Source organism: Schistosoma mansoni, chromosome 2 (assembly GCF_000237925.1).
Source record: "Schistosoma mansoni strain Puerto Rico chromosome 2, complete genome".
NCBI lineage: Eukaryota > Metazoa > Platyhelminthes > Trematoda > Strigeidida > Schistosomatidae > Schistosoma > Schistosoma mansoni.
In genome coordinates, this window is record NC_031496.1 from 21,464,611 (window position 1) to 21,481,645 (window position 17,035).

Below are 17,035 nucleotides of genomic sequence, written 5' to 3' on the forward strand. Positions count from 1 at the left end.
ATTGATAACTTGAACCTTCTACTTTACTAATTAACTTACAAAGTGTAAAACCTTCAAACTATATAAATACTTAAAATATACAGTAACCAGAAGAGGATTCTGATATACTTGTTATCTGAGCTGGGAAGAATTTTTAACACCCACCATATGAATGTATAGTTTTCTCATTACAGTTAATAACTGCAGTATTAATGGTCAATTTATTTATGATTAATACACCCATATACTGAGATACATATATTTCACAAAATTTTGAAAGAACTGAAAATAATTAAGCATAAGAAGAAAAATACAAACAAACTAAATCATTCATTAAGAAGATATAAATGCGGTTTGTTATTATTACAATGAGAAAGTAGTACACCAAAAACAACAACTAGAAGGTAAATCTTCCTTGGAGCGTAAAGTAAACATTGAGAGCTGCTAGTCACAAGTTTCCTGATATATAGGCTAAGAAAAGAAACTATTTGCTGGATTGCAGTGTGCTAAATATCATTATGAAATAACAAAAAGGCCTTAGTCAAATGAAATTTGTAAAGCAACAGATTTCATACAATAATAAAACTGCATTAGATGAACAACTTGTATGAAGTGTACAGTTCACGTCTTGCAGATCAGCAACTCTTTAGTCAGTTAAAAGTGATTTCGTTGAAATTTCTACCGAGAACCACTTCAATAAGGACTATTTTTCTCCTCAAAATTCAAAAATTTTGGAAATAATGTATTCTTAGAGCTGGATCTTTAATTTTGAAACTCTCATTATCTTTCTAGATAATACTTTGGCAGGACACCCAAAATTTCTAAAATCTAGGTATCCATTCTAAAAGTTTATTGTAATAAGAATATTTAAAGAAAATTTTGGTCTACGAGCGATGTGTTCGTAAGACATGCGAGCCTTAAAAAATACCTGTCCAATGATTTTCTAAGCTGATGTTTTATGAATCGACTGAAAAATGAGAGAAGTCTCAAGACGAATGGTTCTTAAAATTAAGAAATTTTCCACGTAATTGGACTAGTACAAGTTGTTACAATTTACAGCAGTACAGAAAGGGAATATTAATAGGAATGATGTCACAAACTGATTAATACATCTTAAGGGCATTAAATGAAATGAAAATGATATTTATAATTGGTAAAGACTATCATAAAATAAATAATATAGGATTTTCCTCATTCTCATAAGATAACCAACTATTCACCTCAACACCAATTCTAAAATGACATTACGGATTTAAACAATGGAAAAAAACTCGCCAACTTAATTTACAAACATGTTTATTGGAGGAAACCGTTGACAAGAATCGAAAAGATTGGATAACCAGATAAGAATGAATTGGAAACTGAAAGCTCAGCATCGAGAACCGTAGAAGCAATAAGTACAACCGCAGAAAAGTGAGATTAGTTATTCATTGAGGCTGTTATCAACAATATAGAGACTTGGGCCAGACTGAGTTGCTACAATACATCCGCTAATATAAACACGGTCAAGTAAAAGACCATTTTGGTTTATTCTGATTCATTATTTCAGAGTTCCATTTAACGATCGAATCACCATGGATCCTAGCCTTTTAATGAACACTACTTACATAGTCGAGTAAGTGCACAGTTAGTTATGCCTTAAGAATACCCTTGAGCAATTTGTCTTCGAACTATACTCGAAAAGATCCTTTTATTTCACTGTTTCTGATCCCAAAAAGGCGCAAACAAACACTAAATATAACTGGAGAGTAATTGGAGTCTAGACGTCTGTTACAGAGAAGGAGTGAGAGTCTTCAACCAGACATGTTCAGTGATGACGGACAACAATATGACTTATTCATATCCATCGTTGTGATTTCGGTGGTTGGCAGGTTAGGTGATGTTTTACCTTATGCTCAAAGTTGGTGCTTGATAAGAATAGACGGTTTTCTGAGCATAGTTGTAAAAGATGATCACTGTTATCAAATATCAGATATATATTAGGTATACTAGGAGTAAATAACGTTGACTCTCCAACCCCACTAGGTGAGGTCAAACGAATCAAGACATTGTATGGGTGTTTCAAAGACGCAGCATCTATCGATAGCACGAGATTCTAGTGTCTTAATTAATGAAGCCTGTCTTAAGCTTTGAAATAGTGTTGAAAAAATGAAAGACCTAAAATGTAGTTTGGAGAGAAGCTTAGGGTGGTCTGGGATAGAATTTCGTCAAATAATATAGTAAACATTAGTAGCACACGTGAACGTAGTCGAAGCTCGAGGATGACCGATCATGGGGACAGAACAAATGTTAGGTAATGAAGATGGGATTCGATTGTGAGAAAGATGGTCGCAAGGAGATTTGTCACTCCCAAGTTGGAAGGAAGGAAAGATATTTCTTTTTGAGAGAAGCTGTGTAACAGGTGCTTTTGACTAACTGGATGATCTAACAAGATTATCTGGTTGTTCAAATATTTATGAATACAGTTTGGTGTAAGCCTGTGAAAATCAATTGCTCAAACTACTGAGTCACAGATTCATACCAAAAAGATAAAAGACATTAAATGCTGTCAAACAATTCCTGATGATAAGAGAAATACTTTATACAATAACATGCCTACATTCATGATGATTCTAAATATACCACACCATTTAGTCATGTTTTCTATATTTAAAGAAGATATGTGAGTAGCTAGTCTTTAAACACGCTAAGTAATACCATGAATCTTACTAAGGCATGATACCATACTATTTACAGGATGAACAAACTTATTCCAATAACAACAATATAGTAAAATGTGTAAACAAACTTTGTTCCACAATAATTTATCACACACAAAAAGAGACTTGCAAAAATCCACTTTTATTTTACGTATTAATCAATTTTTTTTCTTAGGGCTTGAATTAATTTGTAATCTAATTGATTTTTATCGCCCTATCACGTGAATTAAATGACTACTAATGATGAAGTATTAAATAAGAACTCCTTTTTATGTATCAATTTTCAACGTACATGTTTAAAAACATATATAACAGTAGGTAGATAACTGTAAGTTTCAAAATGTTTATTCATTTCACCGGTACAGATGAAAAAGATATAGTCAATCTATTCAACCGCAGGAAACAAAGTAACACTATTTACATATTTTCCAAAATCCACTCAGTATACAAACAAATTAAAGCTCTCAACCGTATGTCATGCTTTTCAAATTCTAACATATAAATATTAATGGGTGATAGATGATAAGCATTACAATAATTGTATTAAAGCATGAATTGTTCACACAAAAACGTGGTAAACATTTACGAGATTATCCCATATATATAAACTAGAATGAGTTGGATAAGATTAGAAAAACTAAACTCACGAAACACTTACAGACCCAATTTTATATTCGATGAAACTAAGTATATATGTATGTGTTTGAATTTAGGTGGAGTTTTGCTCTATGAGCTGGATGGTTTGGTCGTGGAACTTTGATTGTTCGTCTGAACAACATCAGCAGCACAAACTTTAGGTAGAAGTGGAGTGAAAAATATTATATCGGACAGAGTGGATGACTTCTTCATCTTCGCCTGCACGAACATCAGTTACCAGTCAAACGTCATCACATATCCTCGCTTATATCAATCCATGTGGACAACTGTGGACATACATTCAACCGACAAAATTTTAAAACCTTGGATGGAGAGAATACTAAAAGTATCAGAGAATTTCTATAAGCTTGGCACTCAGGTCAATAAGTAATCAACAACCACATCGAAATCGATCCAGTCCATCAACCAATCAAAAAAATCATGGACAAATATAGGACTAAGAATCAGATCAAAGGGAGATACAATCAAAATAAGAGTCAGATAACGACAGGTTAAAAGTCAACAATAACCAACCGAGGTAGAAGTCGACAGAATAAGCTGCGAGTCACAAATGGAGAAATTCTAACGCTTCACTTCTACCTGAAGCTTGTGATAATGATGTTGTTCAGAAGAACGATGAAAGCTCTATGACCAAACCATCCAGCTCATAGAACAAAACACCACCTAAATCATCCATACGACCTATAAACCTTCTACCATGTATATGGAATAATTTACATAAAGTAGGTACCAAGAATATTGTCTAGAACGGTAATGAAAGCTCTGAGATTAAACCATCTAACTCAGAGAACAGAGAGTCATTTGAAGCAAACAATTCAACAGCAACATAAAAAATGTACAGAAAAACACTAGATGGTACTTACTTTGGTCTGAGACAAGCTGTTTTCTCATATATGTTTTTTAACGCCTCTGGAGTATTGGCATAAAATGGAGCCTTACCAGTTAAACACTGGTAAACGATAATGCCCATACTCCAAATATCTGCTACTGCATCATATTTACGACACATCAGTACTTCGGGAGCCTTATTTCAACAAAAAAAATCAATAGAAGGTTGTAAAGATTATTAGAGGGAGAAATATTATTTCGATTTTGAATAAATAAATTCAACTGTGATTCATACTTGTAGTTGGTATCCCTGAAAAAATCACGATGATCTGTTCAGTAGTACCATACATTCTGTGTTACAGATAATGGAAATGTAGAAAATACACACGAATTCCTGTAAATATATTGCGAGAACTAATAAGACGCTTACTAGTATCTCAAAGGTTTAATGTCCTAACCAACGAATTACTTGGACAGACTTTTGTAGGAGTGTGCAAGGATAACAAGAAGTATACTAATAAATAACATAGCACATGATAGTCTAAAGTGTTTGTACACAACTGTAAACAAATCAGACAAAATACTTAATTGCATAAAAAGAAACGGTATATACAGATTAATACCCAGAGAGTGCTATTTGCAAACAACATAGTCAACAGTCGGAAGGAAACTGACCATATACATAGGTGATCCACACATGGTTACTGCCATCATTCCATCTTGTAAAAATCTAGCGAAGCCAAAATCAGCTAAAATAAAGGGAAAAATTATGAACATTAAATTGTCGGGTTTATACAGTTGTGGAATTGTGTAGGTGATCTATGTATAAAGTTACACCGATGAAACTAAGTAGTGAAAACCCGCAGCTTACTAACAGAAGCCTTAAACCGTAAATGATGAAAATTAAAAAGTGTGGGATGAGTATTACCCTGAATTTCCTAAGAAGACTATAATGTCTTTGCGAACTCTTTATTTATTTAACAGACAAAGAGGTTAAGAAACATTTACAAAAAGATTTCAAATCGATTGACATCGTTGTTATGGACAAATAATTACATTGATAAGTTAGCATCTTTCCTAGCTCCTGCCATTAACTATTGCCCATCACTGATCCTGACTAAATATCACACACTTTTCCAATTACGCTACATTCAAGAATACCCTTTGAATGGACCAATTGAGAAAAATGAGAGTATGTGGCTACTGATGTTCTGAAAGCGTAAAAAAAGTGGTTAACTTAGATAATCAGATATCCTAAAATCAGTTTCAAGAATTCATGTAAAGAAACCAAATCAGTTAATGAAATCCTAGAACTCCATTGACAGATGTGATTAAGATATGTAAATGAGGATTTAGGGTTGCTGCCTTATCAGTAAGACGGCGGGTCAATTGAAGCTGAAAACTAGACAGGAGTATGAAAAAAATGATTCATATTTATTTTGGCAATTTAGACCTAAATACAATAGTAGGCTACAGAAAACATAAGGTGTGTTTACTCCACAACCATTTTGCGTAGATATACAGATAGCTTATGAAAGGAAAACTGAAGATGATCGAGTTTCCATCGAATAGAAACATTTATTCACATAACCTAGATGAAAATTTTTAGTTTGGAATTTTGGTTGATATATGTAGAAATTTCCAATTAGAGTAAAAATCTGGTTTAATTTAGAATACCTTTGCTAAATTCTGTGCAAAGTCAATCTTTTGTACATCATTTTTTGGTACATGCATATTAGAAAATAATTATTACATGATTGTGGAATCTTATAAATCATGCCACAATAAGTTTGAAAAAATCTGTTATCTCTTACACCGGCATATTTGGTTGTTTTAACACATGATAAAGATATTGTGATATCCTTGAATAAAAATAGATGGGATTTAACAAAGAAAATTTCATTTTCGACGAAATTCTTTACCTAGGTCGTACACTCGTATGTTTTTTTTATTATTAATTTGTGCCTCTTTAAACCACGACCAGTTATCATTATCCTCCAACAATTTTCCATGATTATTATTCAATTATTATTATGACCTTTTTATTTTTTCTTCATATCCCTTAAGTAGGTAGTTAGCTCTCATATTTCTAACCCTTAAATTATTTTTGCCCTCCTACTTTTCTCAAACCCTTTGGTTACTACGCAACTCTTTTTTGAATATTTGAAGCCTCGGATCATTTTACTTTCCACTCTTTTTTATCTTTATATAATCTCGTATGTTTATCAAACAACCATAAATACGAGTGTATAGCTTAAGAAAATAAAGATAAAATTCTCTTTTCAGAGCTGTTAATTTTTATTCAGTGACAAAATGGGTTACTTTAGCATCGATACTAGTCACTAAAAAACCAAGCATTATTTCAGCCATAATCCTCCCGAACAACAAGAACAAAGTCTCGTTATTTATTACTATTATTACCATTATTATCATCATTATTTGAACGCATAAATATTGGCACAAAGGGGCACCGAATAAATATGCGCCACACAAGTCACTTGATTCGTGTGTGGGTTGTGATACTCCCCGAGTGTCCAAACCAAAGCACGAACAAAAGCTCAACTCTAGAGAACTTTTATATCCCACAGATTTTGACAGATAATACTTAACGACTAGTTAGTGAAGTAGATCACTTGATATAACGAAATACTTTGGAGAAACTGACTTTAGAATACTTTCCATTCCAAAAAGTAAATAGTAATTTTAGAGACCGAAAAGTCCATATTATGTAAGTGAATGATAAGCAGTGTAAAACTTATGACAAATCTCCATCAACCCAAGTTACCACAACACATCAACAGAGTGAGACGAAATTAACAAAATATACAACAAGGTAAGAATAGTAGTTGTGTCTATGAGAGCAAAACAGCAAACACGAAAATATTGTTCAAAAAAGGTTGAACAGATGAACGACACGCATGACTGATTGTTGATGAGTAAATAAGTGGGGATGAAAAAAGGATGCATTTGTCACAACTTAGCTGATTTTGAACCAAATGACTAAGATCTTTAACAATTGACCACGATTACGGTTTAGACTTCAACCAGAACGTTTGAAAATACTGACAAATCAGAGTACTATACACCAACTTCATTATTCTATGGTACATCTTGGTTTGTCTGATAATGATTCTCTTCTAACCTACAACTACAACATCTAAAGTTTCATGTCAAGGGAGGTGGTGGCTAGAAATACATGACACATAACACAAACATAACACTAGGTGGATTCACAGTCTCATCAAGTGACCTCATTCCTACCTACCGTAAGCCTGGATTTAATAGTATTTCCTCATTTATTTTACCAAACGCAAAGAATGTCTAAAAAGAAATCTGTGATCAAATGCCAGTAAACTAAGTGTTTCCTATAAATTTCACGAGTATTGAAAATTGGCAAAAGCCACACGACGTTTTCGACCCATGTAGAGATCTTACCGACTATCACTCCAGTAACACTGATGAAAATTTGATGACGAAAGGAGCGACGAATAGGCTTAATTACTTAGCGCCAATGTTTAGGAAGGAATTAAAGAAGTTCAGTCCCAAAGTAATATTTTCCAATTGGGGATCGGAAAATGCATTGATAACATCTGTATTACTTCTAATCATGGGATTGAAAAGTAGATTTCGTTAATGTCTTCAAAAAAATGAACAATCTGCATACTCTAGGTAGATGAGTTAGTCTCCAGGTACAGAGACTATATAAATCGGCCGAATAAGTTGACAAGCAAGAAATATAAGATCAATTTACGAAAAACAATCCAGAACTATTTTAAGTTATGGGTCTGAGAACAGTAAGCCACACACAGTGAGTATACGTGACAATCCTATTATCCAAAAACGCATTATTGTTGACGTCTAATTCTGTTTTAGTTTTTGTAAAACGTATCTGTCCACTTGGTGCTTGAGAAAAGTCGTTATAATATTTATCCATGAGGTGAATTTTGGCTATTGGTTTAAAATATAACTAACTATTACACAAATTTGCTATTTGAGTGTCTACTTTCTGGAGGCTAAGACACTAAATATTCCATACAATAATGAAACTTCTGAAGCACACCGACTACTATTTATATGACAATGACAATAGTACAGAGAACATACAAGTCGATTCACACAATATATAGTATGCCGAAAAAATATTCACGAGAATTTTACTGAAAATATGCAGAACTTTGGATAAGAGATGAACTCAATTTATAACAAAACGAGGTTCTTACCTAGCTTGAAGGACAGAAGATAACCAGGAATAGAAGTGACATGGTGACCACAATCCCTGCAGTGACTCAACAAGATATTACCTGGTTTTAAGTCTCTGTGCATAAAACCTTTCCTATTCATAGCATCCATAGCAGAGCCAATTTGTATTAGAAAGTGACGGATTGTATCCTCAGGCAAAGTGCGCTTGGCTAAGAAATTAAACTAGAGATATATGATTACCCTGTAAGTATTCGGAAAGATCACCACCGTTGCAGTACTCCATTACCAAATAGACTCCACTGCTAGAGATCTAAGAAAGCAAAATATTATTAAAGATCCAAACATACACTGTGATCATATAGTCGGACGATATTTTCGTGGTTAAGGTCCTTATTGTAATGCAAGGAGTGACAAATATAAACTCACCTTTAAGACACATATTTCCTTGCTAAGAAGCGTCTTTGACTTAAGGACATTTTGGTCTTTCAACATGATTTTTATTGCCACAGGTTCATCTGGATTCTTGGGGGGGAAATGATGATAATATTTATACATCCTACATTTCTGACTCTTCCTTTATATACAATTGCGAATGCCCCATTACCTAGAACATCCGCTGGATTATATTCATACGCTCCCAAGCTGATCATATTTTAAGGTGAAATAATTTAGATTGTGAAATTAGAGATACAAAATGTAAGCAACGAGATTATGTCGGGAGTACTCTGACTTTCAATACGTTGATAAAATTGATAAATTCCAACAACTGATATGTGTTAAGATTATTAATGAACACCACATGCTACTATTACAATCTGAAGTTTATTATCACTGTCCGAAGTCAGCTGATGACCGAAGACTTTGAAACTGGCTCCCCGTACAACATCCAAATGGTTCAAATGGTTCAAATGGTTGAGGACGGAATAGAAGAAGCTTTCGCTTAACGGGCTTCCGTGTCTAGTAGCAGTGGATCACCAATACCTCCAAGCAAAAACCTAGGTATATGAACGATATTAGAGGAAAAAAAAAGAATTTGGTAAATCATAATAATATGTTATCCTTAGTCCTTAAGAATAAGTCAAGTTTCCTCTTAAAGGACTCCTGGGAGGTCGCTTGGACTAGCTCAGTCGGCAGCGAATTCCAGCACTTGACAACTCTAACGGAGTAGAAGTTGTGTCTGCAGTCTGTTCTGCTATGTAGGGTCTCCAATTTCTGGGTGTTACCTCTCAGGTTAGTGTTATGACTAAGCTTAAGAAGATGTTTAAGGGGATGACCAGAAGTATTAAGGATACTGTAAGTCATAAGAAGATCACCTCTAAGACGCCTGTACTCTAACGGGTAAAGGTTAAGTGATTAGAGGCGCTCTTCATAAGGTTTAAACTTGAGTCCCCGAACTGATTTCGTGGCTCGCCGTTGGATACGCTCCAAAATGTCCTTATCCTTTTAAAGTGAGGGGGAAATACTATGTTTCCGTACTCTATATGGAAACGAATAAAACTTTTGAGGATTATGTGGAAAGTTCTTCCGTCAAACTGGCCAAAAATGTGCTTCAATGTTACCAGTGCAATGTTTGCTCGGAAGGCATTATTATCGTAGTTAGTTTGAGACTTCAGATCGTAGAGTACTGACACTCCTAGATATTTTTCGGCTTGGGATACTTCTAGAAAGGAGTTTCCTACATTGTATTTGTAGTCTACAACATGTCTCAGATGTACTACCTTACACTTTGAAGTGTTGAAGGTAAGACCGTTGTCGTCTGCCCAACTTTGAAGTCGGGTCATATCCTCATGAAGTGCCAGTTTATCTTCACATCATCAACGAAGAGTAATAGACCTGAAGATCGTCTATGTAAACTGATGTGTGGGCGATAATGATAATGACTGGTTGTCTGCTTAGTGAGACATGTACATAGTGTGACAGGTGTCAGATGTGCTATATATTCCCCTATCCTTTTTGCTTATTATTATTGATTGATTGTCCTTTTGTTGCTGGATTGTGTCGGGTTTGGGTGTGAAAATACATTTAGGCTCTAGTCAAGGTAATCATGTGTTCTTGATCGGAGTTGTTTTTAATTCGTGTAAAACAGACAATGGGAGGGAATCTAGTGTAGATATTCGTCTAAGGTAAATTAACGTCCCATATACATGTAAAAAGGAAAAGAACCGTTATGACAAGAACCTTTGTCGTTATAACAATTGGCGAGGGCAGTTAAAACGGATCTGAGCTTATATATTCAGTTAAAGTGGATTTTGTAACAATAAAATGGATGACCTGAAAACTGTATTGCAGAAGCGAAATTCTCTTATCGAATTATTAGTCAAAAATATGTCAATATCCTCAAGAGTCAATGTATCTAATTCCACTATGACTCCAGATTCTATTGCAAATTCAATAAATGAATTTAGATTTGATCCACAATATGGGATTAATTTTGAGGCATGGTTTAAACGCCATTAGGATTTGTTTATTAATGATTGTGAAGAGTGGGACGAAAGTTCAAAACTGAGATTATTATAACGAAATATCGGAGTGTTTCGACATGAAAAAATCTGTGCCAAGTGTGGTATTGACAACATGTTTCTTACGAAATCCATTTACATTCATATCTTATAAAGTGTCGACCCAGCTGATTAATTTTTTAAAGTGAAAATCGTAACTTCTGTAACAATTTGATCTTGCCTGTAAACAGACAGGCCTCATGTAACAAATTGTTGTTTGATAATAAATTATCATTATTATTATCTTCATAAAGAAGCCAACCGACATAACATTCAGATAAACAGTAGAGTGCCTGACATATTTGGCGAACGATCATCGATTTTTCACACTAGATACCAGAGTCTCCAGCTTGTAAAAAACCACAGGACGATTATATGACGTATGCAAGCATCGTGAACCAGGAATGAGAGCAGTCCCGATCAAAGGAAATGTCCTCAGATGGGTTTAAATGCCTTATTTTTGTCTGTTAATTACAATCTTTAGTAGATGGTGATGTTAGAACACGGATTTTAGCGAGGATCAAACAAGATCTCAACATTAGTCTGCAATCAGTATCTGAAGAATGTCAAACAATGGTTAATTTGAAGCATGACACAAATCTCATCTTTTTTATTTCTAGGCATTGTCTGTGTCAAGTTTTATCTTAAAAACCTCTGAATGGTCACTGAGACGTGGAAAAAAAAACGCTCAGAAAACTCAGTCACAAGAGCAGGTCTGTTGCCAACAGGAACAGCAACATCCTGACTACTCAAATCATCGACAATCATCCAGGGTTCCGCAATTTATATAATGCGACCGTGATTGCTACTACGATAAAAGCTAATGAATGGGTACCGATAAAGAATAAGAAACAACCTAATGATGCTAACGAAAAGTCTGTCTACCAAAACAGTAGGTTGAAGACTGATCATAGTGACAGGTCAGTTGTCTTTCATAAAGTCAGGGAAAGTCAGGTCTCAGAACTCAAAATTTTTTTCGAGCATGACATCGGGTTGATAAAAGAGCTACCAAACCAGCTGACACTCATGATATCTTCGGAGTCGCTTTGCTTAAGATTTGTACACTAAGTAGCCTAATGAACTTGAAACAAAATCAATCCAGGCTGCCTAAAGTAGTACATAAATCCCCAATGAATGAACTTTCGTTGCAGCACGAAGCTATTTGGATAATCTTCACATCCGTTACACAAGTTCCCGGAACATGCGCATCAAGCAATTAGAGCTAGGCGTACAAATGGACTGTACCAAACGGGATACAATACTTGCCACATAAACTTTTCTGACCCAATCTTCGCTCAGTATGGAACTTGATTTGGAACGTTTCATATCAGTAAAAGCCAACGAAACCTACTAGCTTGATGGAAGATTTACTCCGTTATTGATAACGTATCTCGTGAAAGTAGGACGTGTGAATCAGTTAGTTGCTGCTTGAAATGAGAAGGACAAGAGCTGCTGATCTGTTTGGTCTACTATAGTCTGAACTGTGAGGTGAATGAGGTCTCGTTATACGGTCTAAGCACTTGGTCGGTGTTCAGTTTTTAAGAGACTTTATTGCAAATACGGTAGACCGAAAAAATCTAATGGCTGAGTTGCAAGAAAATTCTTTCGAACATAAACTGGCTTACGCGATTAGCACATTCTCCTTGGTGTATCAGGTGAAAGAAGCGACTACATACGACCCCTAATCCGAGTCATCCTCAATAGATCTCATAATAACCAATCACGAAAATGAGATAACAAACCCCCCATCATATCCCATTCCTAGGTAAAAATAACCACAGTTCTAGCCATTATTTCCATATAGTTGTCAAAAAGGAGGATGTGTTAGCCCAAGCCATACCAAACGCCTAGAAACCAACTATACAATATATTATACACTCTGCATCGTCAGTAGATTGGACTATAGCACCATAGTCCCCCATTGAAGCGGCTTCTGATGTACGCAGAGATTCGTACATAAAAGTCGCCGAAGCGCATATCGCTTGGACTACATCAAAGTGTCCGAGAAACTCTCTACCATGGTTCAGTAAATGGGTTTTCAATATTCTCAGTAAAAGGTTAAGAATATGGGAGAGATTTAGATTACTGTCTTCCGATGAGACAAAATCCCAATGCCCGGAAGCTTGAAATATTTGTGCCTCAACTCTCCGCTTGTCAAGAAATCGGTACGAAGGAAGACTCGTCAAGGAGTCTACAGAATACCCTGGACGCTTATACTCGTACGTAAACCGAAGGACTTAGAGATTATGGAATATTCCAGCATTATGGGAAGACAGTAGTACTGCATGATTAGTGTGGGACGACTGTAGTAAAGTTATGGTATCCTCAAATGACTTTGTTAAAGTACATAATGTAGAGATACCCTCTTTTTGAGTTCATACAACCCCCCACACGAGGCTACACTCTGGACACAGTGACCATCAAAGAACTTAATGTGTATGGTCTGATAATGAACTTGATATAGACAAATCCACGGGACTCGATAAAATGCATCCTAGGTTACTAAAGGGATTGGCGAATATTGTCGCGAATTCATAAAGTATATATTTTGTTCCATCTGTAACCCATGCTCGACCTCCGAAAGACTGGAAGAATGCTAGAGTGACTTCTATCTCCAAAGCAGGTATGAGATACAAGTCTGAGAACTAACAGCCTGTAAGCTTAATCAGTGTGGTTTAAATAAGTTGTTTGAATGTCTCGAGGAAAACTGGATTTTTTCTCAATAGCAGCATAGCTTTAAAACATGTTATTCATGGTGCGCTCCTAAAAATTAAAATTTGCCTATAGATGTAGCCTAAATTGACTTCAGCAAAGCTTTTGACAAGTTTCCTCACAACTGGCTGCTATGCAAGTTAAGTAATATCGCGATTGTAGGCGATTTCTAAATGAGCATGGGAGAACTCAAAGTTGTCCAGCTAGAAAACTGCTTATTAAAGTGCCTTAACGTGCAGTTTTGGCACCTGTGTCATTCCTACTGTATGTAAATGACACTTCTTGTATCATTTCACCATCGCTTTTGGTAGATGCTGATAGTGTTAAGACATGGAGAGCGATAAAATGTTTAGGTTATAGTTTAGGGCCCTACAATGACCTGGGAAAATTTTCTCAATGGTCCAAAATTTAGCAGTTGTCAATGTTTACAAGTGCATTATGGTGCCAATTGGTCACCAAGATACAGATACATACACGGTGAATGACACTGAGCTACCTGCTGTCCAGACATACAGTAACCTAAGATTCATCGTTAGTCAAAACCTTGAAACTACTGCAATTTACGATGCGATAGCCGCTAAAGGTTTCCGAACCCTATGGTTTTTAGCAAAGTCGATGCTAAAGCCTTCATGAAATTGTTTGCAGTATTCTTTGATTCTAAACTGAATTACTTCAAACAAACGGCTAGCACTAGTCTAAAAAGAGACAGTAGGCTGTTCGAAAAGCCTTAAAGAACCTCAATCAAGTTGAGTTCCGGAATACCAAAGCTTCCATATGACTCTTGAGTGTTTAAACTAAACCTATTACCATTGTTAAATAGAAAAACCAGAGGCGACTTGATCACAGTTTCAAATTACGTAGAGATGGATTCTCTCCTGATATTTTCACACTCTTCTTGTTATTGAAAACAGAATTTACAAGGAAACCCTGAAAAAGTTCAAAAGCCCACAGCAAATTAATTGTCGTCCGACACAATATTGCCCTCGAATCATCAACAAGTGGAATTCATTACCTAAGCACGTGATTCAGACTCCATCAATCGATATTTAAAAAAATATGGATCAACTGGGAGACCACCATTGCCATGATCAACACAGGCCATCCAGCCTTTTGCCCTTTTCGAAATGACATTGAAAACTGAAACAAACCAGAGATCACCAGCAGACAACATACGTACTTTCAGCTGGGAAGGAAAGTGAGCGAAAGCACAGGATATGGTTGGGTCACAATTTTCGGAAACCATCAAACTGCATCACAGAGCCCTACTCTGGAATCTCGAAGGGAAAAGGGGAAGACGAAGACCGAAGATCACATTGCGTCGTGAATCGATATGAAAATAACGATTGAGATTAAATACAACTAAAAAGGATAGTTTTGGACAAAGTTGGTTTGAAAATCCTGATCGACGCCTTATGCTCCCACGAGGAATAAGCTTTTTCTCCTAACTACCCACCATATCTATGTTGTAGGACAGATCACTGCACATTTAAGTGTTTGCTAGATATCATTCAGGCCAAGAACAACTTACACACATCGACCAGTTCATACCACGAAAATGGTATATGCATTCCTCCTGTCCATTTCTTTCCTATCCAAACTAGCCATATTTATGGTATGATTCCATTCGTTTTTTGTGGATACTAAAGCAAGATTTCTTGACCTTCACAAAGGGGTGATCCAGGCTTGGTTAGTTATGGTTTTGTCCAACTTCACATCGGACGGGAACAAACCACGATTTGTATTTTGTGAACTTGCTATATACAACATTAGCTTCATTGAATTAACTTAAAATTTTACTTAGATGAGGTGGCAAATTTTACCCTTGGATATTTATATCTTAGTACCAAAAGATCATCTTTTCGATACTAAGCAGGCTATTTTTTCTATCATGTTCGAACCCAACCTGCAGAATAAAGTTTGTTAGTAGTGGACGAAGTGGTTGGGCTGTGATACTGTGGTGTTTATATGAACCAATGATTCCCTTGTATTGATTTTTAATCCTAAATACAATACATTCGTTTGTGTTCATCTAATACTTCTTGATTAAATTGCGTTGTTTCTGGGATTACTAGTTTATACTATAATTCAAATACTTCAAATTATCACAGACACCTAAGGTGAACTCTAAGAACTTAGTATTGAAACACAGTGATTTACCAATGTGAAGAGGATTAAGAATAATATGATACATCAACACCATGTCACGTTAACCCTCGTTCTGAAAAGATTTTAAACTTAAGGCCTCCTGAACTGCTGAGTACAGTTTACTCTTTAGTCCAAATAGCTTTATGACTGCTATTGATAAGTTCATTCCAAAGGAGCAATATTCCTCCCAATGTTGCGAAACACTGGAAATACTTTTCTCAGTGAATTCCGAATATGGCATCAAATAGTTTGGGAATTGGACTAACTTATGTTCCTAGAAGTGAACCAAGGACAGAATGCCTTATTGTCCCGGCATGTCGTAGATTGGAAACCTAAGAGTAGGATATTGAAGGATGCCTTAGTTTTCTCCTGAGATGAAGTGTTTAGAATTAATCAAAAATTAACATTCACAATTTGCATTCTTTACTTACCAATACAGTAGTAGGGAGAGTGTCCTATGTTTCGATTCAAAGTTTCCTCGGTCAGAAAATTGCTGTAACTATCTCCAGTAAAGTATTATAATTTTTAATACACTCTACGTCGTTAGCAAATTAATAAAACATGTGTGATCCATGAACCAAATTGTCTGGTAATTCAATCGTCATTGTTTATCAACCGGACAGAGTAAAGAGAACACTACTACTCTGTGACATTCCCACTAATAACCGAAAGATCATCTAAACAAACAGCTATTTATACTTCCGGACCATAGTTTCGGGTTTGGTGACCAACATCATCGAGTAATTTTCATAAATCAGGCTGGGTTTTCTGTCTCGGTTGATTTTATCCCAGTGAGGTGATTCGGCTGTTCCAAGTGCATTGTATGTTTGTACTATAGGGAAGAAAATTGCATTTAACTTCAGATATTGCAGTTTTCGCTTAGAAACCAAACTTAAACGACAAGCTATTCTATTCGAATTGATACTAGAACTTTTAATACATTGTGCCTTGCAAAGTGATTACCCACCTACGTCGTTGAGGGGATGTGCTAGCAGTTAATGAGTATGGACGCAGCAGACTTAAGCCACTGAGACAATCTGGTCAGATTAACATGCGACCAGCAATGGTGTGTGCATTGATTGACAGGCTGGAGAAGTGTCTTCAGGAAAATAACACCATTTTTCACATCTACTATGGAAAGATATTCTTGCACCTGAGATTCCTCCCTAGCTCTTCTAAATAGAATAAAGTGGAGTAGGAATCAAGCTCAAATTCTGTTATGAAAATATCTCAGCAGTCGCATCATATTCTCGTCAGGCATTGTCGCAAAATAACAAACCTTTCAGCCATTTCAAAATATCTAGAGATGGTTCAGTG

General features: G+C 35.7%; 1 protein-coding gene across 1 annotated transcript in view; it reads right to left on the reverse strand.

Annotated features, from left to right (window-relative positions):
* Positions 1 to 9,175, reverse strand: part of Smp_157350 (protein kinase) — a 47,858-nt gene extending 38,683 nt beyond the window's left edge. Inside the window, exons 1-7 of the mRNA XM_018796075.1 lie at positions 8,924 to 9,175; positions 8,790 to 8,885; positions 8,711 to 8,752; positions 8,604 to 8,673; positions 8,384 to 8,572; positions 4,839 to 4,912; positions 4,199 to 4,359 (exon numbers count right to left, since the gene is read on the reverse strand). Of these exons, the coding sequence (XP_018650324.1) occupies positions 4,199 to 4,359; positions 4,839 to 4,912; positions 8,384 to 8,572; positions 8,604 to 8,673; positions 8,711 to 8,752; positions 8,790 to 8,885; positions 8,924 to 9,013 (722 nt within the window). The 5' untranslated portion in view covers positions 9,014 to 9,175. The remainder of the gene's footprint in view (positions 1 to 4,198; positions 4,360 to 4,838; positions 4,913 to 8,383; positions 8,573 to 8,603; positions 8,674 to 8,710; positions 8,753 to 8,789; positions 8,886 to 8,923) is intronic.
* Positions 9,176 to 17,035: the final 7,860 nt, after the last annotated feature.